Source organism: Mauremys reevesii, linkage group 15 (assembly GCF_016161935.1).
Source record: "Mauremys reevesii isolate NIE-2019 linkage group 15, ASM1616193v1, whole genome shotgun sequence".
In the NCBI taxonomy this organism is placed as follows: Eukaryota; Metazoa; Chordata; order Testudines; family Geoemydidae; genus Mauremys; species Mauremys reevesii.
The window spans coordinates 19095285-19114714 of NC_052637.1; the positions used below are offsets into that span (position 1 = coordinate 19095285).

The 19430-nt window shown below is 42.2% G+C and overlaps 1 protein-coding gene across 1 annotated transcript in view; it reads right to left on the bottom strand.

The window, feature by feature from the left end:
- Positions 1 to 19430, bottom strand: part of GSG1L2 (GSG1 like 2) — a 59535-nt gene that overhangs the window by 30112 nt on the left and 9993 nt on the right. The window contains exons 2-3 of the mRNA XM_039501170.1: positions 17114 to 17161; positions 8621 to 8773 (exon numbers count right to left, since the gene is read on the bottom strand). Coding sequence (XP_039357104.1) covers positions 8621 to 8773; positions 17114 to 17161 — 201 coding nt within the window. The remainder of the gene's footprint in view (positions 1 to 8620; positions 8774 to 17113; positions 17162 to 19430) is intronic.

The window sequence follows — 19430 nt, forward strand, 5'->3', positions numbered from 1 at the left end:
TGCAGTTTATTCAACCCGCTAATTTCAATGACTAGTTTATTCAAAGTTAAGAAACCAATTGGTAGCTGAAAAAGCAGGCAAGTTTGTTTTCCTCTTCCAAATCTATGAATAAAAATTAGGTGTGACAGGATGAGATCTATTAATTGTAAATTCTTTGATGCACATGATGACCAGAAACAATCAGTTATCTGCAATTAGTGAATGTAATACTTTCTGCATTTAATACATCCCTTGGTTTTAAATGCAAAGCATGCTTTGATAAAATTACTGCATCCCTCCCCCACATCCAGCACATTTAAGGTAGTTTTATTTAACTAAACAGCAGCAGCAGCAAAAAAGCTTTTTTGTGTGTGTGCATTTTTAAATTGAATTCCAATTTCCATCCAGTTAGAACTTGATACAAATCATGAGTAAAAAAATCATTTAGCAAATAAGAAATGCATCATTTACCATATTCTAAAATAATAATATTAAAAAATAAGCCATATAATTGCTTAATTAATGTGTCTTTCCTCCTGGTTAGCAAAAAAAAAAAAAGGTTCCAAATGTAGTGTAAAGGCTATATTTAGTTGCAAATCAACTTGTTTTGTTACCAGCAAATAGGATCAACCTCTCAAAATTATATAAACTAAAAAATACAAATGCAAAACAAGATAGACATTATTTAAATCAAGGAATTTTGCTTGTTGATTTAAGTTACTTTGATTTGAATCAATCAACTCTGGGAGAAGGGATTTTAGAATGGATTTTATAACTCTCTGGCGAGTTCCCTAACCACTGGACTAGAGATAGGCTTGGAAGGATTAGACTTTTATGGATAAATGTTGATTTCATCATACACACCTGAACCAGCAAACAAATATTTCTATCTATAATAATCAAAATGTACAGGTAATCAAAGCAAGAAAAATGCTGCTTGAGAAATTAGAATTTCAGTTAAGGCTATTTACTTTGTATATTTTGTCAAATGATGCTGGCAAGGTGTGTTTTAAGAATTATAAAGTTTTAAACTTTTTGAATCTCAGCATCTACTGTCATTAAATAATTAATCTAACCCTACCCCCGATTATCTGACCCCCTACAATTTTGTGCAACTGTTAAAATGTATATTGATAAAAAAAATTGAAAAAATATTTTAAAATAACATTGATATTATCCATTAAAATTACCATAAATAAATAAAAACTGAATTCTCCCAAGCCTAACTATAGAGTAATTCTTATACTCTCTCTGGGCCAATGGATATTTAATATATAGTGGAACAGCTTCAACAAGAAAAACTAAGAAAGCCCCATGCAAGAATACCTGATAGCCGCGAGGTTACTTCTGCCTCTTTCTCCTAGTGTTTTTTCAAGAGAAATATTTTAGGTGTGCCTGACGCCAGGAGAGGGTTCACAGCTCCAAACCCTAACGAGAGACAGAAACCTTCCACCATTCCAGAGATAGGTGATTAAGTCCCTTTGAGAGGTGGGGCTTAAACCACACTCCTTTTCTTGGCATTTTCTATTAGCTTGTTGCCCTGGAATTGAGGGGTATGTGTGTGCCCTAGATTTTGATTAAGCTAATTGGAACCAGCATTCAGCCACCATGAATTAATAAAATAGACCACCACCTAGTTAAGGGTTAATTTGAACAAGCAGAGCTTCTGGAGGCATGTTCAAATACATTTCCAGACTTGCAGTCTCTGCTAATCAGGAAGGGAGAAAAAGAATCAACAATTTAAGACCAAAAGAAAATAAGTGGATGGGAACCTTGGGTTTGGGGCACCTTTGACACAGAAGCTTATTATGACTAAGGTTGTTAGGAATGTTTGTTGATAAGTAATTTGACATTAGGAGAAGCGATGACCCAGTAGCGGTCACTATGATCTGTGTGTTTTGTAAAAGTTAGTTATAAAAAGGACTATATAATAGAGTGTACTTTGAAGCAGTCCTCTGAAGCTATCCTGAGAGACATTTTTCCTGACAACTCACTCCCTAGTGGGGAAGCAACCGGACATTGTTGAACTGCTGCAATTTACTTAATACCATCCCAGATTTTAGGTAAATATTTGGGATGTTCTAAACCTATTGGTTGGGTCTGTGTGCACTCAAATCTAATAAATTGTAGTTTTAGATAACAAAATGTTTACTTGTATTAATCTTTCATCAGCCGGAGTGTTGTGTTGCCACTGATTTATTCCTGACACCGATTGAAATGAAACTGTTAAGTTACCACTGGTTTGGATTCTTAAAACCTTGGGTAACAAGCTAGCTTAGATGACTCCCAGTTTAGCAAGACAGCTTTTGTGGATCCCATTCTTAGATGCCCAACTCTCCCCATGCATTGTATGGGAGCTGGATGCCTAACTTGGGCTCTTGGATTCCACCTGGCGGAAGGACACCCAAGAGTTCGGCGCTGCAACGCTCAGCATTGCAATGCCTAAGTCCCTTTGTGGATCTAGATCCTTGGGTCCGATTTTTAAATGTATTTAGGTGCTTAAAAATGCAGACAGGCACCCACCAGGACTTGATTCCAGTACCGGTAGAAATTAGGTGCCTAGGATGTATTGAAAATCTGATTAGGTGCCTGTCCGTATCTTTAGGTGCCTTTAAAATCTGATCCTAAGTCATTTAGGTACTTCTGAAAACATTACCCTTTGACTCTGTGCAGCATCAAGGCACAATAAAACTGGTGTTAAAACATAGAACCTCATCAAATCCACATTCCATATAACAAACGCAAGATAACATATAGGCACCATGCAAAGAGAGGCCTTCAAGCCAGAAAGGAGAGTCACACAGAGATATATAACTTCAGTGCAAATCTCTTAAAAAAATACACATCATGTATTCTGCAGCCCAGTATTTTCCACAACATTCACCCCTTGCCAGAGTTCCGATCTGCCACATTCATCTCAGTCAGGACTCTGTAGCCTAGCTCTCTAGAGAGTAGTGCAGAAGGAGAGGCCTAGGGAGCAGGGAAATTTACTGCTAAACTTGGCTACAAGCTCCCCCTTCCTAGCACACTCTGGAACAAGAAGGTTCTGAGTGGGGTCACCTAGACAACCACACAACAGCCATGGCCTGGGCAGCCTGAATGTCTGGAGAACAGAGTGAAAAAGACATAATTGTAAACAATCCTTGTCAAAAATACGCAGGGACAAATGTTCTGCCAATGAGCCTTTTCAGAGTTGTTGTTGTGGGGGGTGCAGGTGGGGATAGTAATAGCAATAAAGAGAATTTCATTGTGATAGAATAAATTAGAAAAATTGTGGAATTTGGGGGTTACCATCACAGAATCTGGTGACATTGTTCTGCAGAGTACACAGGGACCTGTCAGTGAACTACAAACCCTGTTGAAACAATCTCTTACCCTGGGTATCCTACTAAAGGACACAGACATACTATCACCCATAGAAGAAGATCTTCAAAGAAATTTACACATTCTGCAAGCATTACCTTCACTGTTAAAAACATGCATCTTATTTCTAGTCTGAATTATGTAGCTTCAGCTGCTACTGCATCACATTATACCTTTGTCTGATAGATTAAAGAGCCCTCTACTATCTGAAATCTCCTCTTCATGTAGATTCTTATAAACTATGAACAAATAACCTCTTAACCTTCTCTTTATAGATTGAGCTTCTGTAGATTCTCAGTCCGAGGTAGGTTTTCCAGCCTGCATATCATTCTTGTAGCTCTTTTCTGAACTCTGACATTTCAACAACTTCATAATGCAAGGACACCTGAACTGGACACAGTATCCGATAATGGTCTCACTAACCCATGTACTCAGGTAATACCTCCCCTACTACTACTTGACATCCCCCTACTTACACATATAAGAATCAGTTTAGCCTCTTATCCAGAGCATCGCAGTGGGAGTTCAAGTTCAGTTGGTTTCCACCATGGACCCATAATTTTCAGTTACTGCTTTCCAGGATACAGGCTCTGAACCTGAAAGTGTGACCTACACCCTTTGTTCCTAGATGTATGATGTTGCATTTTTCTGTTTTAAAACATGTTCAAATAAGCCTAGCTAATCAAGTGATCCAGATCACTCTGTATATCTGAGCTGTCTTTTTGCAATAAAGACGACAATTTTGGTTAAAAGCCTATCTTGGTTAAGGGGGCAAATGAAGAAATCAAAGTTATATACGGGGAAAACAGGAGCGGTAAATAGTAGTCAATATTAATTAGAAGATAAGAAATGTAGAAAATTGATTGGGCAGGCTAAATTTAATCAGGGAAAATTCCTTGGCTGGCATGACCAAAGACAATGAACAAAAGAAACACTAATAATTGTAAAGGTTGTTGCGTGTCTGAGTTAATGACTCGAGATTGTCAAAATAAAAGGCTCAGTTGAAATTATTTAATCTAAGCACTATTCAGAAATAAATAGCTACATTACAACCCTTTGTTGTCAGACTAAGAGCTGGATATGTGTCTTTCCTGCATCTAGAAGTGATGTGCAGTTTTCATTCCCCCAATTTAAGTTTTCACATCGCTATCATTATACAGTAAAAGTTTTGTTATCCAGCATGTTAGGAGTATACAGGGTGTTAATAAGTAAAAAATGCCAGTTAACTAAGGGCTGGTCCACACTAAGAAGCGGGGTCGAACTAGGGTACGCAAATTCAGCTACGTGAATAGCGTAGCTGAATTCGAAGTACCCTAGTTCAAACTACTCACCCGTCCAGACGCCACGGAATCGAAGTCCGCGGCTCCAAGGTCCACTCCGCCACCGCCGTTTGCAGTGGTGGACTACCAGAGTCGACCGCGGCGCTTCTGGAGTTCGAACTATCGCGTCCAGATTAGATGCGATAGTTCGAACTCCGAGAAGTCGAACTCACCGCGTCAACCCGGCTGGTAAGTGTAGACTAGCCCTAAGAGAGAGGGAGTTTGGTTGTGAGAGGGGACTAAGTGCTGGGGGTTGGGGCACAAGAGGGGGTGCAGGGTGTGGGCTCTGAAAGGGAGCTTGGGTGCAGGAGGGGGCTCAGGGCAAGGAGTTGGGGTGCCGGATCCAGGTGGCGCTCACCTTCGGCAGCTCTCCACAAGTGGCAACATGTCCCTGCTGTTCTTAGGTGGAGGCCTAGCTAGGCAGCTCTGCATGCTCCTCCTGCCAAGAGCTCTGGCTCCACAGCTCCCATTGGCCGGGAACCTGCAGGCGTCACCCCCTGCAGTTCCCGGCCAATGGGAGCTGCAGAGGCAGCACTCAGGGTGGGGTGGGGGCAGAGTCACCTAGCCATGCACCCCCTCCCGCACTCTGAACCCCTTATGGCTGTTCCTACACCTAGGAGCAGTAGGGACATGCTTCCAGGGAGCCACATGGAGCCAAGTAGGGAGCTTGCCGGTCCTGCGCCAACAGGACTATAAACCAGACTTTCAATGAGGATCAGAAATGCTGGTTTATAGAGCTTTCCAGTTGGTAAAGTGCCGGATAATACAGCTTTTACTGTATAGCATTTCAGACAAAGGAAACCTAGTTGCCAAGAATATTGTCCGAGAAATATGTTGTGATGTCATTTCTATACAGCAGGGGTCAGCAACCTTTCAGAAGTGGTGTGCTGAGTCTTCATTTATTCACTCTAATGTAAGGTTTCGCATGCCAGTAATACATTTTAACATTTATAGAAGGTCTCTTTCGATAAGTCTATAATATATAACTAAACTATTGCTGTATGTAAAGTAAATAAGGTTTTTAAAATGTTTAAGAAGCTTCATTTAAAATTAAATTAAAATGCAGAGCCCCCCAGATCGGTGGCCAGGACCCGGGCAGTGTGAGTGCCACTGAAGATCAGCTCGTGTGCCACCTTTGTCGCATGTGCCATAGGTTGCCTACACCCGCAATACAGTCTCAGTTTACCTGACTCATGTGTGAAGGCATGATTATTTACAGCCGAGAGCACTAACAGTTCTTTCATTGAATATCTCTCAGTGAGTCTTTCTTACCCCACAATCATTCTTCCATGTTGATTTCCCCAACAGAAACCATCTGCTATAACAATAATCTCTTATTAGTTTCGCTAGTCTATATATGCTTATGTCAGCATTTTATATATATGATAAGGAGATGGTTTACAAGAATATCTGGTGTATTACAGCCATGAAGACACCCTAGAGTTATTAAATACAGCATCATGAATAAATTGCTAAATAGGGTTACTTATTGGTCAAGACCTGTGTTCTGGGCCTTAGAATTCAGCCATACTCTTTGCTTAAGATAAAGATTCTAAAGAATAATAAATATATAAATTAATCAAATATACAGAAAGAAAGAACTAAAGGTATTATTATTATTTACTAACAGGTACTAAACAAGGTCCATTACTAGATCAAGACGGTAAAATTGTTAACAGTGAAGCAGAAAAAAGTCACATGTGTTCATTAAATATTTCTATTCCGTATTTGGAAAGAAGCAGGACAGTGTCCTGATATCATGTAAAGTGATGAAATATTTTCCAGTTTAACCAAGGAGGATGTTGACATCATCAGCTAGGGATGAAATATTTTCAAATCAGCAAGCCCAGATAACTTGCACCCAGAAGTCCTAACAGAGCTGTCTGAAGAGATGTCTGGCTCTCTGACGTTAGTTTTTAATCTATCTTTGAAAATGGGGAAATTCCAGAAGACTGGAAGAGTACTAATGTTGTGCCAAGGAAAAGTGAGATAATCTGGGTGAGTATAAGCCAGTTAGCCTGATCTCAATCCTCAGCAAAATCATGGGAAAGCTGAAAATAAAGTACAGGATATAATTGATGCCACTTGATTTCATTGTTTGGTGAGACTGCAAATTTGGTTGATAAAGATAATTGTGTAGATGTTAAGCACCTTACAGAAGTCTAAGTGTATGACTTAGTACTGTGCAACATTCTGGTTAAATAGTTAGCATTATACAATAACAATAAAGCATGCATTATATGGATTAAGAACTGGCTAGCTGACTGATCTCAAAAAGCAGTCGTCAATGAGGAATCATCACTGAAAGGCAGTGTTTCTAGCAGGTTCCACAGGGATCAGTTTGAGACCCAATGCTATTCAATATAAAAATCAATTCTGATAAAATATCAGTGACACAAAGATTGGCGAAGTGGTAAATAATGATGACAATAGGTCAGTCATGAGGAGCAATCTGGCCTCATTAGTAAACTGGGTCCAATCAAACAAAATGTGTTTTAATACAGCTAAATGCGGGGTCATTCTTATAAGAGTAAAGAATGCAGCCAAACCTACAGCATTCTAGTGGGCCCCTTGCGTAAGCTAGCCAATGGCAGATGCCAGAGTCCTGGAAAGCAGTGACTCTGAAAAGGTCATTGTGGACAAACAACTCAACATAAGCACACAGTGAGATGCTGTGGCAAAAAGGACTAATGTGATCCTTGGATGTATGTACAGGTAGTAGTGAGAAAAAGTAGGGAGGTGATTTTACCTCTGTATATGCACTGGGGGAACAGATACTGGAAAACTGTGTCCAGTTCTAATGTCCACATTTTTAAAAGAATGTTGAAAATTTGGAGAGGATGCAGAAAAGATTCACAAAAATAATTCAAGGACTGGGAAAAATGCCTTCCGGTGACAGCACTCAATCTGTTTAGGTTATCAAAAAGAAGAACAAGAGATGATTTGATGAGGACATATACGTATGTTCAAGAGAAGAAAATAATAGATACTAGGGGATCTTTAATCCATCAGTGAAAGGCATAACAAGAACCAATGAAGGCAAATTCAAATTAGAAATAAAGCACAAATATTTAATAATGAGAGTGATTAACCACTGAACAAAATACCAAGGAACTGGTGGGTTCTCCAGCTCTTGACATCTTCAATGTATGACTGGATGCTTTTTTGGAAAACATATTTTAGTCAAATACAAATTAATAGGCTCAGTACAGGAGTAACTGGATTAAATCCTGTGCCCTGTGTTATACAAGGGGTCAGACTAGATGATCTAATGGTTCACTGTGGTTTTTTTTTAAAATTTATGAATCATTATGTACCAGTCTTCCAGTTACTGTTTCATTTGCAAACTTTACCAGCAATGATTTTATGGTTTCTTCTAAATTATTGATAAAGAGATTGGATTGTACGGGGCCAAGAACTGATCCCTGGGAAAATCCTAGACACATTCCTTTAGGAGGGTGATTCCCCTTTTACATTTACTTTGGAGATATATCAGTTACCTAGTTTTTAATCCCTGTAACTAGTGTTACATTAATTTTGTATAGGGCTAAATTTGTAATCAGCACTAAGTCAAATGTCTTACAGAAATTTATTATGTAAACATCTTTGTCAACCCAACTTGTAATCTCATTGAAAAATGATATCAATATTGTCTGACAAGACCTATTTTCCACAAAACCATGTTGGATCCAGCTCTGCTATCTGGATCTCAGTATGGAAGGGCATATTTATTGAAACCAAGTCTGATTTCTCTGTGTTGCATTTTCTAGATGTAATGAATTATGCCATTTACAGTAGTTTAAAAAAATCCAGGGCTCCAGCCTGCAGTCCTCATTCAGGCAAAACTCTTTGGTTTAAGGATCTGGACCATAAATTAAATTTTTTACCACAAAAGCATTTAGCATTGCAACTCAAAGTTACATCTTGAAAAGTTACAATATATAAATCCTAAGCTGTACCTGCTAGTACAGTGAATATCGCAGCAAAGGCGTTGAGCTTTAACCCATCAATGACTGTAGTGTAGTAGCACACTTCTATTGACATCAAAGTGGCTCCAGTTAGCAGCAAAATGATATAGAGTAGCTCTGCTACAATAGATAGCCACAAAACACCTGAAACGACAAATCAATAGCACTGATGTTAGCAGCCATTACAGACATTTAGTACATTTCTTTCTTCTTCATTTCTATCTGTGAGGGTACCCAGGCAACTTCTGGCTTTAAACGTACTTAGATACCAAAGAGACATTCTACATTAGGCTTCATCTTAACAGATAAAGAAGAACTGATCGTAGAACTAAAAACTAATGGTAAGTAAGTTACCAGTGATCACATGTATAACGTGCAAGCAGAACACAGACCAGACCAGTGATATATATATACTTGGTGCTTTAAAAAGGGGACTTTCACAAAGCAAAAATAAATTTAGGACCAAATCATCTGGGAGGAGGAATTTAATCAGAAAAATGTGACAGATAATTGGAAATTGCTTCAGACCACTTTGCTAGATCCCAAGAAAGCAATAATCCTACAATGGAGCAAGAAGTCAAAAAAATGATCTGGTTTGGAGGGGAAGTGAAGGCAGCTACAATAAAGTTAAAAATAATATATAACAAATGAAAGAAAGGAGAAGTTGATAGTGATGAAAATAAATCAGAAGCTAAGAATTGTAGTAAATTGATAAGGGCGGCAAAAGGAGACAAGCTGAAATCTATAGCCAGCAAAGTTAAGAAGGAATTTTTACCATATATTAGGAACAACCAAAAGAATCCTAACAATGGTATTGGTCGGTTAATAGATGTAAATGGTAGAATTATCAATAATAAAGCATAAAACACAGATGTGTTGAATAAATATTTCTGTTCTGTATTTGAGGGGGAAAAATGGATGATGTAATCATATCACATGATAATACTATTTCCATTCCACTAATGTCTCAAGAGGACGTTAAACAGCAGCTACTAGAGCTGTACAGGTCCAGACAATTTGCAGCAAAGAATTTTAAAAATAGCTGGCTGAGTAGCTCACTGGACCATTAATACTGACTTTCAATAAGTCTTGGAGGACTGGGGAAGTTCCAGAAGACTGGAAGAAAGCTAATGTGGTGCTGGTATTTAATAAGGGAAGATCCAGGTAATGATCCTATCAGCTTCACAACTATCCCAGGCAAAATAATGGTGCAGCTGATAGAGGATTTGATTAATAAAGAATTAAAGGAGGGTAATAGAATTATTGCCAATCAACATGGGTTTATGTAAAATTGATCCTGTCAAACTAACTTAATAATCCTTTTTTGTTGAGTTTACAAGTTTGGCTGATACAGGTAGTAGTGTTGATGAGATATGCAGAGGATATTTTGATTAAAAAATTCAAAAGATATAAAATAAACATGGCACACATGAAATGGATTAAAAACGGTCTAACTGCAACTAGTATAAACCAAGAGATATATCAGAATAGGAAAAGGTGCAGACAACAAAAATGACTAGGGGTAAGGGTAGGGCACAGACAAGGCTGAAGGAAGCTTCAGGAAAGGTTGGGGGCAGAAACAGGGACAGAATTGAAGGCAGACTGGAAGCCGAGGGAGTCTGTGACACATGAAGCATCAGGAGAGTTCCTGGCTGGGTAGTGCTGTTGCACAGACTAACTTGCAGCTCTGATGGGGTCAGGGAAATACCTGTTCCTGGGGGTCATCTGACCCAGCTCCTGCTCTGGGCTGCCGCATGGTTGAGTCACTTCAGGATCTGTTGAAGGGGTGAGTTATATCACCTGAGTGAGTAGCCTGGTCTGGTTGTGGGGTTGCCTCACCTTACCCTGCTATGAGGGTGCGTCCCAGGCATTCCTGGGACTGGTTTGTTGGGATGGGAATGATGCAAGTCACAGATCAGGTTGGGGCCACGGATGTTGCTCACTGGCTCCCATGGGTGCTCCTCTGGGCCATAACTTTCCCAATCTATTAGGTATAAGAGCTTCTCTGAGGACCTGATTCACCAGTTATTATTCCTGACCTTGCACCATGACTGGAGGAGAAAGAGCTTTTGTTCATCCCGACAGGGAGTTGTGGGTGTGCTATTTCAGTAGGGAGACATGGAACACAGGGTGTACTCTCGCGGGGGAGTGGGCGGGGGGAACTGGAGGCAGAAAGTGACCAATTTAATTTGCTAAATGACAAGGAAGGGACCAAGGTACCAGTAGGCAAGTTTGTGTGAAAGACATGAGGTGTCCAAGTGTTTTGTGTAAAGCCAACACTGATGGGAGGTTTGGTCTATTAGTGGTGGTCAGCAAACCACTTTTACTCTGCCTTGGTGGTGTCAAGCTTACTTCCTCCTGGATATGAAGGAGGCGTTCAACCAGATCAGAGGCTGCAGGGATGTGGGAAGTTGAGGTTCATGAAGGGTAGAACCCGGGGTGGAAACTGTAGCTGGAGAAAAAGGGGCTTTGCTGAGTAGACTTATGTTTAGAATTGTTATAGACAAACTCTGCAGAGGGTAGGAGTTGGACTCAGTTGTCCTGATGGAAACCACCATGTCTGTTCAGACTACCCATCCATTTGGGCATCACAAGTAATGGAGAGATGTAGGTCAACATCTAAGAGATGGAAGAGCTCCTTCCAAAGGTGGGCGACAAAATCCGGTCTGCGGTCTGACATGATATTGGAAGATAACCCATTCAGCTTGCAAACATGATCAAAGACAACATGGGCTGTCATTTCTGCCATGGGAATCTTATAGCAGAGCATGAAGTGAGACATCTTGGGTAGGAGGTCTACATCTATGGCTATGGTTCTGGAGTTAGGGAGCTCCACAACAAAATCCATTGATATTGATTCCTGGGGTTGGGATGGAATGTTCATGGATGGCGAATGCTTAGTGACACTCTGCGATTCTGACAGTGCTGCCCCAATGGCATAATTGGAAGTGTCTGTCTTGACAACAAAAGGCTGGGATGGGTTTGGATGCTTCAATATAGGTGCAGAGATGAAGGCCTTCTTTAGTTGTTCAAGAGCCCATTGGGCCTCTGACCGCCAGATGAATGCAGAATTCTTATGGAAGAGTTAGGTAATGGGGGACACTCTCTGGGTGATGAACCTCCAATAGAAGTTTGTGAATCTCAGGAAGGATTGGATGTCACAGGTGCTCTTTGGCAAGGCCCAGTCCACAGTGGTTGTGTGGATACATAGTGATCTCATTAGACAAGATGACGTAATCCAGGAAATCAATGGTGGTGCAGTCAAACTCACATTTTTCTGGTTTGGCATACAGGTCATTTTTCCTGGGGTGTTCCAGCACTTGTTGGACATGCTGGTCACGCAGAGTCTGGTTTTCTAAGAAGATGAGGATGTCATCTAATTAGATCAGAATGAACTGGTCTACAATATCTTTGAAGATATTATTCATGAAATACTGGAATGTGGCCACAGTTTTGGAGAGGCCAAAGGGCATAACCAGGTACTCATAGTGGCAATACCTGATGCAGAAAGCTGTTTTCCATTCGTCACCCTCCCAGGTGCAGACCAAGTTGTATGCACCATGCAAGTTAAGCTTGATGAAGATCTTTGCTGTACTGACCCATTCTAGGAGCTCATAATCAGCAGGAGAATGTCAAACTGCATAATTTCCTGGTGATCTCCTATCTTGACCTGGAGAGGTGCTGTTTTTTAGAAAACTGGCTGGAAGTCAGCATACTACCATCAATAGTCTCCACCTGCTCTGGGACACTCTTCTTCTGCCTGGGCAAATGGCTGTCTCCAGCATAGATGAAGTCCATAACGTTTCTGGACAACCCAGAGTTGATCAATGAAAGCAGGGTACAGCTTACTTCAGGTGTGGCTGGGACCCAGAGCTGGAGGGGGATCTGCTGGTGTGGCTGGTGGTGCTCCAATGATACATGGGCAAATGTAGGCTGCAGAGTGGATCCATTTGGGGGTTTGCTCTCTACATTAGGTCCAGCCATGACTCCTTTACCAGGGCTGGATCGAGTGGTTTTCTGGCACTGTAGCGAGCCTGGGATTGTGGGAGCACCCTGAGGTGAAGTGGCCACTTTCTCTGCAGTACAGGCAAGGCCATTTTGACACCAGTAATCCTTCTGTTGGTCTGTGATGAACCCCACTGGTGCCATCAGTTTGCATGAATTCAGATCTGTACCTGGGAAAAGGACAGGCATGGGGCCCTTGACACTAGGCTGGGAATGGTTGGAAGCCTATTTCTTTTCCAGGCAATGCTTGAGCAGCTGGTTCTTGATTCTTATGCAAAGCTTGATGTAGGGTACCAATTCAGCACAGGGGGAGAGAGAGAGACCAGAGCCAGATCCTCCTTTACAGCATCATTCAATCCCCAATGGAAATTATAGATTTGGGCTGCCTCATTCCAAACCATACCGGTGGTCAGGCTCCAGAAGTGGACTGCATAGGTGGAGACAGGTCACTAATGCTGGCTGAGGAACTATAGGGCTGCTTTGATGTTGCATATTTAGTTGGGGTCATTGAATATTAACAAGAAGGAATGGATGAAATACTCAAAATGGCCAAGCATCATGTTGACCTGTTCCAGGATGGGTGAGGCCCACTCTAGGGCTTCTCTAAACAGTACATTGATAACAAGTCCCACCTTCATCTGATCGTGTGGGTGGCACTGGTTGATAAAACCTCAAATCATGTGGCAGTCACCATCAAACCACTCTAGCTAGGGAACTTTTGAACCACACTCCAGGGCTTCTACCATGGGTGGGTCAAGAGATCCTGGAGGGTCCGAACCAGCACTTGGAGGGAAGTGTTCTCTGACTTTAGCTGGGCAATTGGTTCAAGAAGTTGTGGAGTAGGGATGACATTTCTGGGGCTGCAGCACCCAGGTGCTCCATCTAGGCCTGGGGTCCAATACAGTGGAGTCTGTGCAAACTGTCAGGCCCTGGATTGTAGGCAGTCAGGCCTGGTGGTTGGATCAGTGGGTGAGAACTGGTACCAAGGTTTGAAGCTGAGTACAGGGTTAGCACCAGGCTGAAAGCAGCAGTGAAACTGGGGCCCAGGGACAGACCGTGGGTCAGAATTGTGATCAGCATCCATGGACAAGTCAAATCAGCATCGTAGTCAGAACTTGATTCAGGCCAAAAGTCAAAGCTGGGTTGGAATCAGTGCAATGGTCTGGGGATCAGGATCAGGGCAGATCATAGGCAAGAACAACACTCAGGTGAGGCTAGGGTCAGGCTGGAAGCCTAGGGAGTCAGTAGGAGGGTTTCTGGCCAGGTAGCACTGTTGCACAGACTAACTTACAGCTCTGCTGGGCTGAGTGAAATACCTGTGCCTGAGATCATCTGACTCAGAGCCTACTCAAGGATAGGCTGCTGCAGCATGCCTGAGAGCTGAGTCAGTGCAGGCTCTGTGGGAGTAGGGAGTCATGTCAGGTGAGTGAGCAGCCCTGGTCTGGCTCTGGGTTTGCCTCAAAGCATAGGGAAGGGGAGAGGAAATCATTTGTATTATTATTATTATGCATTTTGTTTCCATATCCCACCAACCTTAATTCATTCTCTAACCCAGACTGGATCAGACCCTAGATCCCCCTAGCCCAGTCTTCTGTCTTGGACATTGGCTAATACCAGCTGCTGAAAAGGAAGATGCAAGGTTTCTTGCAGTGAGCAGGTGTAGGATAATCTGCCCCTCCCTAGGAAGGTTTCATCCTGATCCCTAATAGTTAAAGATAGGCTTAAGCCCTGAAACAGGAGGTTGTATTTTCCTTCTAGATTTTTAAAGCATTAACTAGCATTAGATTATTCCACTTAATTTATGTCATTCAGTGCATGGCACAGATGATACTCAATGACTGCGTATTTCTTTTGTCCTCCTTATTTAGAGGCCTCAGACCTTATTTACCACACACCAGTCAAGCCCTACACTGAACATACAGTTAGTAATTTTCTCATGGGCATTCTATGGTAGTTATCCCCATAGGATCACATTTCATGTTTTACAAACATTAAGGAATGTATTTTCACAGCACCCCTGAGAGAGGGGATGATATTACTCTGTGGTGGTCTCTTGGTGTGGTCTTTCAAGGGACTCCAGCTTCTCCTGGCTGACTACCCTTAGCATCTCTTCAATCAGGTCAAGACTTAGACTTTCACCTCTAATTAAGGCTAGCAGGCCTTCAATGATAGGGCTTGCAGTCTGCTTCAGCCTCTTGGTTCTTTCTTAGAGACAACCTGGTGCAGGGCTGTCTCCCCTTTACTATCCCAGGCCTTTCTGCCTCCCCTTCCATCTCTGAACTCTCTCCTTGATATCAGGTCTTGTTTCCTTTATTGGTTACAGCTGTGGGTGCCTGTCTCCATGATTGGCAGCTCTGGCAGCTGCAGGGTAACGGGATCAGGCTGTTTGCTTGTAAACAGGAGAGGTTGTCCTCTCCCTCTGTCTAGGCTCAATATGGGGTTTGTAGACCCCAGTACGTACTCCCACTTTATCTGTGTGGAACTGAGGCACAAGAAGATTAAGGTCAAAAGTAGCCAAGTGTTCACTAATTTTGGTGCCCAACTTCAGACACATGGGGCTAGATTCACCTAGGAACTTAGACACAGTCATACTGAGCATCACCACACCTAACTTTTATCACACCTAGAAAATCCCTGCGATTCACAAATCCTGAGTTCGGAACCTAGGCTTCCTATAGAGTGAATGGGGAGAGACAGGCACTTTAGACTGTAATTCACAAAAATCCGCATGCTAGGGGGCTCCTTGCGTAAGCTAGACAATGGAAGATGCTAGAGCAAGGGGTGGGGCAGAGATAGATGCCTAAGTCTGGGCTTCAGGAAGGTGCCTAGCCCTGCTTGGGATTCTCAGCTACAAACCCTTTCTTGTCAGTAGGTGCCTACACCATCTTAGCAAGAAAGACATCCCTGCTAATGTTTAGCCCTCCGGTTAGGGTACTCGCCTGGGACATGGGAGACCCACCTTGAGGGTGAAGGAATTTGAACAGGGATCTGCCATCTATCAGATGTATGCCCTAATCCCTGGGCTGAGGGATATTCTGATCTAGGGTCTCCCTCAGTCTCTCCTTTGAAGCTGTCGCCAATGAGAGAGAGAAAGAGAGACCATGATAGAGAGAGAGAATGGTTAGCGTGCTTCCCTTATGAGGTGGGTAACTCAGGATCCAGACCCCCTAGTCCCATACCTTTTTTTTTTTTTTGTTATTTTCCACGCTGGACCACTCTTCCATATAAGCTCACCTGTAGGGGCTTGATCCAATAGGCAAAGCTCTAAGCACTCACTGGATAGGGCCCCACAGGTGAATTAGGCGGAGGAACACCTATTTTCCCCCAGTTTGTGAATTGCTCTGGAACTTAGATGTGTGGACGCCTAGCATGGGTTTGCACTGCGCAGAGCACAGAAAGAGAAACCTAGGTAGCTTTTACTGCAAGAATGGAGGCACTGAGTGAGTTTAGGCACCTACAGCATTCGGGATCAGCTGAGTGGGGGTTTTGTGAATCCCCGTGGGGCCTGATTCTGGGATTTTGGTGCCTAAAATGGCAATTAGATTAGAATGCAGAAATCCACAGTTAATGAAAGGTGAAGAGATATTTGTGTAGTCTCATTTCCTACAAGTGCTACATACATGGACAAGCATAAGATAACCCATTGTTCATTGGAAAATAACTTGAACTCTGCCATTGTGTCCCGTGGCTCAAAGGGGAAGGAATCCTGCTCTTACAGGGTAGCTGGAATTCCTCTTGTGTAGAGGGAGTTTGGCATAGCCAAGTATACACTACCCTCTTCCCACCTCCAGGAGTCTGAGTAGGCATGGCCAGAGCTCACTACACTGTGGGAAGCCTGAGCTGATAGAAGAGCCTTTTGGGAGTTGTTCCAGCCAGGGTAAATTAGAGTACCCCTGAAGTTACCCCAGGAATGTGAGGCAGTAAGTTAGCAAAGAGCCGCCTATGCCCCCTCCCTGAGCCTCACTAAGCAGAATTTAGAGTACCCTGTTCATCCTGCTCAGCTAATGCACTACCGGTCCCCCACTGAGATGAGAAGGGAGTTGACGTGTTAGTAGACAAACTCATGGGTAAGGATAAAACATTTTAAAAAGTTTATTAACTACACAGATATAGACTTTAAGAGATCATAAATGGTAGGCCTAAAGATCAGAGATAGTTCCTTATGAAAATAAAAAGTAAACATGCATTCTAAATCCTAAACTTTTAGACTAAGCAAGAGTTGAACAAAACAGCTTTTCTCACCCCACTGGATGTCTAGATACCTTTAAAATCAGGTCCAATGCTTTGGAAACTCCCACCCTTATATTTGATCAGATTTGGGCTTCATTTTGGAGTTTGGAAAACCCAAATAAAGCCCCCAAAGCCTTCCTAAGAAATTAAAGGGGATATTTCCAAAGGCACAAAGGCGAAAATATTTAGAATGCTAAATGTAAAGTAGGAAGGTTACAGAGCCCTGAAGTACTGGAAATATATATTTACCTCGATCTGCAGGTGGAGTCAGACTGATAAAACTTCTACATTTCTCACCTAAAAGACATATACAAATTTAAAGTTTAAAAATAAAATGCAGAACTAGATGACTACAATGCAAAGAAAGGCAAAATGTCCTCCTCTATTCAAATTGTCATGAAAGACATTTCACTGAATGCATGTATAAACATACGTGCTGGTTTTAGTTTAGAACTGCCCCAAGAGGAGCACTTGTTTTACTATACCGTGCACTATATTTTCCAGCCAAAACTAAGTGAACGAAACACTAAATTTATGATAGTAACTGTATAAAACTCAGGACATTCAGAGTCCATGTTCCCAAACAATTACAAATCAGAGTGGTAGCCGTGTTAGTCTGTATCAGGAAAAACAACGAAGAGTCCTTGTGGCACCTTAGAGACTAAAAAATCATAGCATCATAGAATATCAGGGTTGGAAGGGACCTCAGGAGGTCATCTAGTCCAACACCCTGCTCAAAGCAGGACCAATCCCCAACTAAATCATCCCAGCCAGGGCTTTGTCAAGCCTGACCATAAAAACCTCTAAGGAAGGAGATTCCACCACCTCCTTAGGTAACCCATTCCAGTGCTTCACCACCCTCCTACTGAAAAAGTTTTTTCCTAATATTCAACCTAAACCTCCCCCACTGCAACTTGAGACCATTACTCCTTGTTCTGTACTCTGGTACCACTGAGAACAGTCTAGCTCCATTCTCTTTGAAATGGTAGTTGAAAGCAGCTGTCAAATCCCTCCTCATTCTTCTCTTCTGCAGACTAAACAATCCCAGTTCCCTCAGCCTCTCCTCATAAGTCATGTGCTCCAGCACCCTAATCATTTTTGTTGCCCTCCGCTGGACTCTTTCCAATTTATCCACATCTTTCTTGTAGTGTGGGGCCCAAAACTGGACACAGTACTCCAGATGAGGCCTCACCAATGTTGAATAGAGGGGAATGATCACATCCCTCGATCTGCTGGCAATGCCAGTACTTATACAGCCCAAAATGCCATTAGCCTTCTTGGCAACAAGGGCACACTGTTGACTCATATCCAGCTTCTCGTCCACTGTAACCCCTAGGTCCTTTGGCTGGGCAGCAGTTCTGCAGAATTCGGTCCCTAGTCTGTAACAGTGAATGGGATTCTTCCGTCCTAAGTGCAGGACTCTGCACGTGTCCTTGTTGAACCTCATCAGATTTCTTTTGGCCCAATCCTCTAATTTGTCTAGGTCCCTTGTATCCTCTTCCTACCTGCCAGCATATCTACCACTCCTCCCAGTTTAGCATCATCTGCAAACTTGCTGAGGGTGCAATCTACATCATCCTCCAGATCATTAATGAAGATATTGAAAAAACTGGCCCCAGTATCGACCCTTGGGGCACTCCACTTGATACCAGCTGCCAACTAGACACGGAGCCATTGATCACTACCTATTGAGCCTGGTGATCTAGCCAGCTTTCTATCCACCTTATAGTCCATTCATCCAGCCCAGACTTCTTTAACTTACTGGCAAGAATACTGTGGGAGACTGTAGCAAAAGCTTTGCTAAAATCAAGGAATAACACATCCACTGCTTTCCCCTCATCCACAGACCCAGTTATCTCCTCATAGAAGGCAATTAGGTTAGTCATGCATGACTTGCCCTTGGTGAATCCATGCTCACTGTTTCTGATCACTTTCCTCTCCCCTAAGTGCTTCAGAATTGATTCCTTGAGGACCTGGTACATGATTGTATTTGGGCATACGCTTCTGTGGGCTAAAACCCACTTCATCAGATGTTTTACGGATATAGTGATGGGAACCTGGGAGTAAACAGTGGGGAGGAATGCCTAGTTTATTTGTTTTGTTTTGAGGAGCTTGATTTTTTTAAATGAGATGACAAATTTGGTTGGCCAACATAAATGTGTTGACATAATATACGTATACTTTGTAAGGCATATGACATTCTGATTAGAAACTGAGCCCAGTACAAAATCAGTGCACTATCTAATAAATTAGTTAAATACTGGCTAACTGTGTCAAATGTGGAGGTGCTTTTTATAATTATTAATACTGGATCTGGATCTGCCACTAGTGTGATGTGTCTGTACTATCTATGAGAATGTGTATTTTACCCTAAGGGGCTGACAGGGTTGCAGAGACTTTAAATCTAGAGAAAGATGGAAGATAGTCTAAGGGTCTGTCTACCTGAATTACTGTGTCCTCACTGATGCTGTGCTCTTCCCCGCCCCTCCCCCCCGTGTGTGTGTATCTTAGATTTCTGGGGCAGAGCCTGTTCTTTGTGTGACAATCTAAGATTCATTCTCAGTGA